Consider the following 10,387-nt stretch of genomic DNA (forward strand, 5'->3'; position numbering starts at 1 on the left):
CTAAGGTCTTATAATGGGCCTGGTCCCCTATGTTCTATTGCATTGTTTTTCTGCAAAGCCTCATCTTGCGGGGTTACATTATACATATTTTTCTTTTTCTTTTCATTTTAGCAAAAGATAAAAATATATACTTTTTTATTGTTAAGAAACATTTTCTTAAATAAGTACCTATTTCATTCCTTACTGAAATGGCTTTTTTCTTACTGACCCATTGAAACCATGTTGGCTATGTTCAACGTAACTAGAGATATCTTTGGCATTTTCTTCCCTTAGCTTCGTATCTTGTAGAACATCTTGTACAAAAAAGTAAATTTACAGAAAAACATACATATAAATCACTTATTAATCCCCAAATGTAGTAAAATAACATAGCAAAAACTTTATCAAATCCATTTCGTGCACAAACTGGACAGGTCTGTTACATATAATCTCTATATGCATCTGCAGTGTTTTATAAATTGGTGCTTTGACATCAAAAAGGAGGTACACAAAAAGGCCCCTCTTGTAATATCAATGACTCAGAATGATCTCACTATCATTGCATCTCAAATTCCCTTGAATTTATACTCATCACTGCCATATCACCATTCTTACAAAAGTGGTTAAGGAAAAAGATGCAGTGTGATTATAAGTAACATTCAAAATTTCCTGTTATCAAGAGTTGAGCAAAGTACTAATTTTCCCTTTATAAACACATGCACATTCACGTAGAAATTCAAAGTCAAACTGCATAAAGTGCTTTTATTGACGGAAGGCATCACACACATTCCCAAGCAGCACTGTTCCCATGAGAAACTGAAAACGTTATTTCTTTGAATCTGGAATGCATCTTCCCTCTTCCAGGTGTAACCATTCAGTTTTTCTTGGAGCGATTCCAGCTTGTTTCCTTTTGGTGCCTTCCTTAAGAAATTTTGCAGTTGTTTCTGGTGCAGTTTTTGGGTGGGCTCTGGGGTGGGCAGACGATCTTCACTTTGCAGAGGCTGCTCCTTTTGTGGGTAGAGCTGGTGGTGAGGGAGTAGGAGAGGCCTCGCATCATCCTGGCATTCAGGCCCTTAGCCATGGAGAAGGACTTGAGGTGGCTTCTTAAGGCAATGGGGAGCGGGAGCTTGTCTACCAGATGCACAGGCGTGCAAGACACGATGGTGCGGCAGCAGAGGTCTTGCAAGCTCAGTACCTTGCTCGGCCTCCCGAGCCAGTTCAACCTGTGGCGCAGCAGCACGATTCTGGCCAGCTCCGTGAAAGACTCTATGATGTTGAAATTGCACAGAGGGCTGACCTCAAAGAAGGTCACGCCCAGGCGCTCAGCATAGGCCTGGGCCTGCTCCCTGGGCACCTGCCTCTTGAATGCCAGATGTAGGCGATTCCCCACCAGGATTTTAGGGACACCGGGGGCATGCTCATCGATCTTCTTAATCCATCGATCCATACCCTCAAAAGACCAGCGGTTTGCAATGTCGTAGACCAGGATCACTCCTTGTGCACCACGAGAGTAGGAGCGGAATATGGTACAAAATCTTCCCTGCCCCGACGTATCCCAGAGCTTCAGCTTCACCCGCTGGCCGTCCAGCAGGATGGTGGTCGTCTTGTAGTCGATTCCCCCCAGGTGGCTGTACGGGGACTCGGCTGTGCCGTCCTGCAGGCTCTCCAGGATCTCGCCCTTGCCCACGTCGCTGTCGCCCACCAGCAGGAACTTGAGCAGGAAGTCGTAGGCCTGGTCTGGGCTGCCTGGGGCGCTCATCGTGCTGGCCCCGCCCCGCGCCTGGGCCAGACCAGCAGGGTTGCACGCAGAGGCAGTGCTGGGCCTATTTTTCTTGAGAAATTAACATAGAACATAAAAAATGGGATGGCGAAGTTTATGAAATAAAGCGAAATGAGGTGGTGGCTTTGATGGTTTTCTTTTACAAACCCTGGTAAGCTGCTTCAGCGATTGTTTTACTTTTCCTTATCCAAAACAGAGTAGAGACACAGACAGCAGTTAATTCATCATTGAAACCTTACATTTCTCTTAACATTTCCATGTGATCGTTATGTAACCATGCCTTTTGGATTATGTCAAAGGAATCTCCTTTAAAGTAAGGACAGGTATGAAATAGGAAGGGGACTAAGATGTGTGGAGTACCGTATGTACCCTACGCTGTGTATGACGCTTAAAATAATTTGTTCTTTTACATGTCAGAACAATTGTCTTTGGTAGCTATGATTGTTACCATTTTACAAATGAGAAAAGGCAAATTCAGAAATGTTATGTAATTTTTAAAAATCTTGCTGTTAGTGTAGAGATCACAGAAATCACAATCCTGAGCCGGTGCTCTCCTCATATAATGCACCACACATCCTTTTTACTCTGTGGCCATGCAGGGTTTAGGAGTAAGTGTGAACTGTCTGTGCATGTGATCCTTGACAAGCCACGCATGTTTGCATGGGCACTAATACTTTTCTTGCTGCAGGTGGACATCTCCCATAAATATAAGAGCCAAGATCTCAGAAGAGACATCTAGGATATGGATTTTGCTAGAGTGTCTCATAAATAATATTCACCCAAGAAAGATGTCTTGAAATAACGCATGCATCCATCAGTGAAGGATTTTAGATTTAACACATGTACAGCTCCTATAACAAAACAACAAAACTGACAAAATATGTAAATGGTTCATGGATGACAAAACGCAAATGGCCAATAATCATAAGAAAAAGCATTCTAGCTCACTAATACATTGAAGGAATGCAAATAAAACCATCTAAATATACTTTTATCACCTATCGTTTGACAAAATTTAAATGTAGAAAAAGCTGAATAAGAATTTTTTTTTAATTTGCAAAAGAAAAAGGTAAAAAGTAATTCTGTGTGTGTCTGGGTATGGGGGTGGGATGAGGGACCAAATACATCAAGGAAATGGAAACATACTTATCAGTTATAAATACATTTAAATATTATAACAACAGGTACAAAGATGGTTAAAGAAATGAGAATGCTCAGACACATATAAGGGAGTTTAAGTTATTGAAATCAAGCCCCAAGCGATAGATGTTTAAGCATGTAAGAAACATTTTTCACATGTACAAAATATCCAGGTAAGAGGTTACTTGCTACAGCATTGCTGAAATCTTTTTAAAGTATGCATCAATACAGAACAAACAATAACAAAGTTGTCTCCCTAATTTACACAAACTCCCCCTAAAAACATTGCCATAATCTGAATGGCGGAATCTGACCATTTCTCGAGCCCTGGAAGCCCATCTTCTAAAAGGGAGGTGCTCAGGGTCCTCTAGGGAGGGTAAGGGATACAATCTCTTTCTAATCCTGCCACTTACCTGAAGAGGCGACTTAGGTTCTCTGAGCCTGAGCTTGGTCATCTGTGAAATGGGACTGACCATGCCATCCTTACGGAGTTGTTCCCAGGCATAAATGGGAAAACCTGTCCAGAGTATATGGCATGGAGTGGGAGATTTCAATGGCCCTTTAAATGTTGAGACATAGCAGTAGGGGTTGGCTGAGCCTCAAGGCCAAGGCAGGCATCGTGAAAAATCATTACTCATTGTTTCTCCTAATGAGAACACAGACATCCATATAAAGAAGGCAAATCTCCCTGATACACCTTGATTTCAGAGTTTTAGAGATGGAGTTCTCTACATTCTTGTGTGTTTCATAATCTCACAAAAACTGTTCAACATCATGCCTCCAAGAAGACACAAATCCAGTTCCCCATGCCAGTAAGAAAAAAACTGATCGGCGTAAATGTAGAAACATATGTTCCAGGGCATCCATACAATGAAACACCAGGTAGCAGTGGCAAGGCTGTAGAAAGGTGACCGAGAGAGGTCGGAGGCAATAGAGCAGCATCTGGGGAACTGTGTCTATAGTGTCCTGGAGAGGGGAAGACTGAGAGAGAGTGTGAGAAGGTCTGAGAAGCCTGTACAGGGAAAGAGTTATGGAGAGTGAATGCCTTGCTCTCTGGGAGGGGCACCCCCCCCCCCCCCGCCCCCTCCCCCTCTGACAGTATGGACAATTCAACCTATACTGAGAACGGAAGAGATGATAAATCAGTGAATGCGATGTAGATTTGGGGGTCAACAGCAAATGGACTTGCTTTAATATACAAGTGAATTTTCCAAACAGAACTAGAACCAAAGTAAACAAGTTATTTTGAAACATGTCACTGCAAAATGTACAAAAACAGAGATAGCTGTGATGCCTCCTAGTGGCCAGAGACAGAAACGCAGCTCTGATAATCTCAAACCGGGGACTCAGGAAGAGGGAGGGACGGAGGTTGGAGGGTAGCTCCAAGGTACCAGCCACAGTTTTCCGGAATTATTCACCTAATAGTAGCGATTTCCATGTATCCATCATGTTCCAGAATATATGAAACTGATATTGGTTCCAATTCCCTCTGCAACTAAAGATAAAGTTGCATCCATGACTGTGTATTTGGGGTGGTAGAGCTAGATGACACACACACACACTCACACACACACAAAACCTCTGTCAATTAGACTTGTTATTTACTTCTTTCACAATAAAATAGAATATAATGAATGCTTTTTCAAATTAATGAACATTATGTACACCTTAACTTTGACAATTTGTTCCAAAGTATTTTGTGTGTTCAAATTTTCATCAAAATACTTTTATTCCCAAATCCAATTTTCAAACAGTATACAAGAGCATACTGATAAATCAAAATTAACCTGAGCTCTCACTGGTCAACTCCCACTCCTTAACCCCAAGGGGTCTGCTGTTTCTAGGATGGTGCATACTCTCCTGACATGTCCCTGTAGGTGAGGTGCACATCAACACGTTCACCTACACACACACATTGTCTTCTCCAAAAGTGCAATCATGGTACTTATCTTTTGTATCTTGTCATTATAAATTCTCAAGATTTTAAAATGCATTTTATTAGTTCTTGAGGGGTTGGCATATTTTAGTATGTTTATTGTTCATGTACATTTCATTTAAATTCTCTGTTGAAATAGTTGCCATTTTGTTACTATGTTTCACAAATCATGGATACTAACCCAATTAAACTTCAAAATTTGACTTTAAAATTATACAGATCTTAAATTTCAAAAGAAAAAACACTGAAAAACACCTGGGGAGCAGGTACTGTCAGCCTGGAGGGAGATTAGAGCTTTCAGGGCCCTGGGATAATGAAGAGAAAATGATAAAAGTTTAGAGTATTACGGAGTTTGTGCTGATCAGGAAACAACAAAGCTGTCTCCCTGATTTACATAAACTCCTCTAAAGGCAGCAGCCTAATTTGAATAATGGTCATAATGACCTTGGATAGCAGTTAAGATTAAAGGAGATGAGGTGTAAAGTGCATTTGCTTACAGTAATTCAGTGCATGTTTCTTTCCTTCTCTCCAGCTCACCTGTCCCAAGGCCAACACCTAAGCTTCTGCCTAAGCCCACTTGCCACTTTAGGGATCAGCCCTCTTATGTGGCCCTACACCCAGATCTCATGGCACAAAGTACAGGATTTCACTTCCCCGGTCATCTTCAGAGAAGTTGTTGAGTGGGAACCCATGGGATCACAATAGCAGGGGAATGGAATCTGACCATTTCTCAAGCTCTGGAAACCCATCTTCTAAAAGGGGGTGATCAGAGTCCTCTAGGGAAGGTGAGGGATGGAACCTCATTCCAATCCTGCCGCTTATTTGGAAAAGTGATTTAGGCTCTGTGAGCCTGAGCTTGGTTAGCTGTGAAATGGGATTGACCATACCAACCTTACAGAGCAGTCCTGAGGGGTAAATGAGAAAATCTGTTGACAATATACAGCAGGGAGTGGCCTTTAAGTATTGGTACACAGCATGAGGGACTGGCTGAGCCTCAAGGCTAAGGTAGTCATCATGAAAAATCACTTCTCATTGTTTCTCCTTAATGACAACACAAACATTGTGAAGAACAAGCAAATCTCTCTCTCAAATGTCTTAAGTTCGAAGTTTTAGAGACCAAAGGTCTCTGCATTCTCAGGTGCTTGGAAAGTTCACAAGAGCTATTCAACATCATGCCTCTGAGCAGACCCAAATCCACTTCCCCATGGTGGTAAGGCAGGCGTGTTTGTGAACTCACCTGGTGAGCTCCATGACAGATCACATCACGGACACAAGGAGTGGCGATTGTCTAATGAGTGCTCCAGCACTGCTCAGTATTTTAATATGTTTATAGGAATATTGTAGACCCATTTTACAGTAAACAGTGCAAGGTTCTCAGATCACACAGTATCTAGCTACATCACAAGAGGATTTCAGTTACCCGCTGCCTCCTTGAGAGGCAAAAATCTAGGGATTACAAGAATTTCTGTAACACAATTTTCTATTCTTTCATTAGGTAATAACTAAATGTGTATTGAGCTTTAAAAGCATACTAGTCTACTGGAGGTGTCTCATTAACTAAAGTGGAAAGAGGGTAAGAATTCAAATAAATATATGGGTAACTTCGTGGCTCACATTTGAGAGGAGATGGTTTCTTCAAATTAACTTTAAACTTTCTCAAATTCCAAAGAATTGTTTTAAACATCCTTTTTTGTTCCTCATCACCTGATACAGTTTGAATATATGTCCCTGCCAAATTTCATGTGGAATTCTAATCCCTAATATTGGAGGTTGGGCCTGGTGGGAGGTGTTTGCATCATGGGGGCAGATTCCTCAAGGCTTGGTACTGTCCTCGTGATAGTGAGTTCTCCTGAGATCTGGTTAAGTGTGTGGCACTCCCCCACCCCGCCCCCGCCACTTTCTCTCTCCTGCTTTCATCATGTGACATACATACTTCAGCTTCAGGTTCCATCATGAGTAAAAGCTCCCTGAGGCCCTCTCAGAAGCTAAACAGATGCTGGTGCAATGTTTGTAAGCCTGCAGAACCATGAGCCAATTAAACATCTATTCTGTATAAATTACCCAGTCTTAGGCATTTCTTTATAGCAATGCAAGAATGGCCTAATATATCATCAATTCAATTCAGCCACAGGATATCTTTCTTTTCTCCTCTCCCCTCTTCTCTCTTCCTTCCTCTCCCTTTCCTTTGCCCTCTCCCTCCCCTCCCTCTCTCCCTCTTTGACTCTGTCTTTTCCTTCTCCTTCAAAAAACTGTCTACATTTTCTACATTCTCTATTAACATTACTTCCCATTTACTCTTTACTCCACTGCACTGTGGCTTCTGTCCCCAGGATTGCAATGAACATGATCTCACTAAGGTTACAATCTCCCTTTTGGTCACTAGGTCCAGTTTTTTGTTTACGTATATTACCATACTGAGTATTGCTTTTAATGAACTCATAAAATATGCATGCTTGTCCAGTCGCTTCTTTAAACTTAACACAAATCTGTGACAGGCTCTGGAGCATGAGGTACTGGACACAAATCCAAGCTGTCCCACTCCCTAACTATGCAGTATCAAACAAAGTCTTTATTCTCTCTGTCATTCAGTTTTTCATCTATAAAATAAGGATTAGTCACAGTATCTACCTTGTAAAACAATTATGAGCACTGACTGACTCAATACATTAAAAGCATATGATTCATAAGAAATGTTAGTCATTTTAAGTTCTTTTCACATATATTACTGGCATTAGTATCACTGTAGATATGAAAAATAGGATATCGGCCAATGAATAGTTTCCTACGGCCACCATAATAAATTATCACAAACTTTGCACATTTAAACAACAGAATTTCATTATCTCATGGTTCAGAAGTACAAAACCAAAGCCCAAAGTACAAAACCAAGGTGTAGGCAGGACTACACTGCCTCCAAAAGCTTTAGGGGAGAATCCTTTCTTAGCTCTTCCAGCTCCTCCTTTGTTTGGTTTGAGGCAGCATAACTCCAATCTCTACCTCAATCTTCACATGGCCTTCTTCCTTGCGTGTGTCAAATCTCCCTCTGCTTTCTTTTACATAGACACCAGTCATTGGAGTTAGGCATCAACTTACACTCAGGATATTTACTTCTGGAGATCTTTCACTTAATTATATCTACAAAGACCCTATTTCTAAATAAAGTTTGGGTGGGTTAGGATTGGGACATGTTTTGAGGGGAACACAATTCTACCCACTACAGTTAAACACGCAAGTTACACTACAAATGTTAGATAAGGTAGTTTTTATAGGTTAATATATAAATGCTGTATGCATGTTTAATCTAGGTTTTTATCCTCTGTGTATGAAATACTCTTAAACTACAGAAATAGGTCAATGATATCAAGAGACAATGCAATAAAAACCAATATTAATCTCTCCAAAACACTTGTAGACACACACACAAAATGAAAAAGAATCAGATTTAGTCAATCAGCAAAGTCATAAATTATAATGCAGTATATGGTTCCACTGTGAAAATATATGTAGCTATCTCTCTCTACATGGGTTTATAGGTATGTGTGTGGCTAAAAATAAGTTAGTATACTACATGGAGAGAAAAAGATCTGGAGAATAGATACCAGTAAATTAATACAGGCTATCTTTGTATTATGGAGATGGAGAATATTTGGACAGAATATTTTTAATTTCTAATATACATTTCAATTATGTTTCATATGGCTTAAACAATAAAAAAGTTAATAATGTGACAAGGTCATTAAGATAATGTTTTGTAAATCAGGAAAATCTGTGACCATAGTCACAAAATGATAGTGTAGAAATACATTTATTGACTAAGAATCATGTTCATATGCCATGGTATAAAAATAGTATATTAAAAACATTTATTTAATAAATCAGTATATTTGCATTGGAGGGAGATAGAGGATATTTGTTTTATAAATTTGCAATTCCCTAGTGTTCTAAATGTGGAAGTTTCATTGTTCAAAATGTTAACAACAAAAAACACTATAATTGTGAACTGATTATATTTATGATGCCCACATATTCATTGCTCTGGACACACGCATATAGGAAATTCCAGAAAGCTTTGTTCTCTACAGTTCTATACAATAGAATACATGTGCCTCCCTTACTCCCCTCAAATCTCCTATGCCTTTCCAAGCTCTTGGTTGACTTTCATTTCTGCAATTCTGACTCTGGGCACCAGGTGAGAGCATTCTCTCTTTCTTCCAATGAAAAGGCACAATTTGCATAAACAGAAACAAAATTTTCCTCAAACTAGATAATGAAACAATAAGTACAGTATGACCACAACTCTCTTTGAAATATTCATATGTTTACAAAAAGATGGACAGGTCATATACATAGTTTTGTTTCCTTGCATACTCCTATGTCTACATCTAATTAGTTTATTAAATAGGTTTTGGGTGCCTACTTCAGAGGTTCAAATATCTTATGATGAAATGCTACCGGAAATTTTATAATGGATGGATCAGGGTGACAACACTGAAATACAGTGATCAATTTCAAGGTTACAGGAGGAGAGAAAACCAGAGCCAATGAGCCTACTAATTTGACACTTTAGTAATAAAGGACACCACTTCTGAGGTATTCAGGCCGAATAAGCTGAATTTGATCAAACTTCTAAATCTAATTACCAATTTAAAAAAAATAAGAGGGGCTAGAGGAAATTAATAAACAACACAATAAGAATTCAATCAGCAAAATCCATAAGGCACTCTCCAAAGGATGAAAGATCCAGTTTTGTAAGCAAATAAATAGAAAGGTTCTTTTTTAAAGAACAGATAGCTTTGAGGAATTGCCATACTGTTTTCCATAATGGTTGAACTAGTTTACAATCCCACCAACAGTGTAAAAGTGTTCCTGTTTCTCCACATTCTCTCCAACACCTGTTGTTTCCTGACTTTTTAATGATTGCCATTCTAACTGGTGTGAGATGGTATCTCATTGTGGTTTTGATTTGCATTTCTCTGATGGCGAGTGATGATGAGCATTTTTTCATGTGTCTGTTGGCTGTATGAATGTCTTCTTTTGAGAAATGTCTGTTCATATCCTTTGCCCACTTTTTGATGGGGTTGTTTGTTTTTTTCTTGTATATTTGTTTGAGTTCTTTGTAGATTCTAGAACTAGATGTACCATATGACCCAGCCATCCCACTACTGGGTATATACCCAAAGGATTATAAATCATGCTGCTACAAAGACACATGCACACGTATGTTTATTGCGGCACTATTCACAATAGCAAAGACTTGGAATCAACCCAAATGTCCATCTGTGACAGACTGGATTAAGAAAATGTAGCACATATACATCATGGAATACTATGCAGCCATAAAAAAGGATGAGATTGCATCCTTTGTAGGGACATGGATGCAGCTGGAAACCATCATTCTCAGCAAACTATCACAAGAAGAGAAAACCAAACACCACATGTTCTCACTCATAGGTGGGAACTGAACAATGAGATCACTTGGACTCGGGAAGGGGAACATCACACACCGGGGCCTATCATGGGGAGGGGGGAGGGGGGAGGGATTGCATTGGGAG

General features: G+C 39.9%; 1 protein-coding gene across 1 annotated transcript in view; it reads right to left on the reverse strand.

Annotated features, from left to right (window-relative positions):
* Positions 1-758: 758 nt before the first annotated feature.
* RAB40AL (RAB40A like) overlaps positions 759-10,387 on the reverse strand; it is a 160,525-nt gene continuing 150,896 nt past the window's right edge. The window contains exon 12 of the mRNA XM_026451665.1: positions 759-1,810. Within this exon, the coding sequence (XP_026307450.1) occupies positions 902-1,738 (837 nt within the window). The 5' untranslated portion in view covers positions 1,739-1,810 and the 3' untranslated portion in view covers positions 759-901. The remainder of the gene's footprint in view (positions 1,811-10,387) is intronic.

Source organism: Piliocolobus tephrosceles, chromosome 12 (genome assembly GCF_002776525.5).
Source record: "Piliocolobus tephrosceles isolate RC106 chromosome 12, ASM277652v3, whole genome shotgun sequence".
Taxonomy (NCBI): Eukaryota; Metazoa; Chordata; class Mammalia; order Primates; family Cercopithecidae; genus Piliocolobus; species Piliocolobus tephrosceles.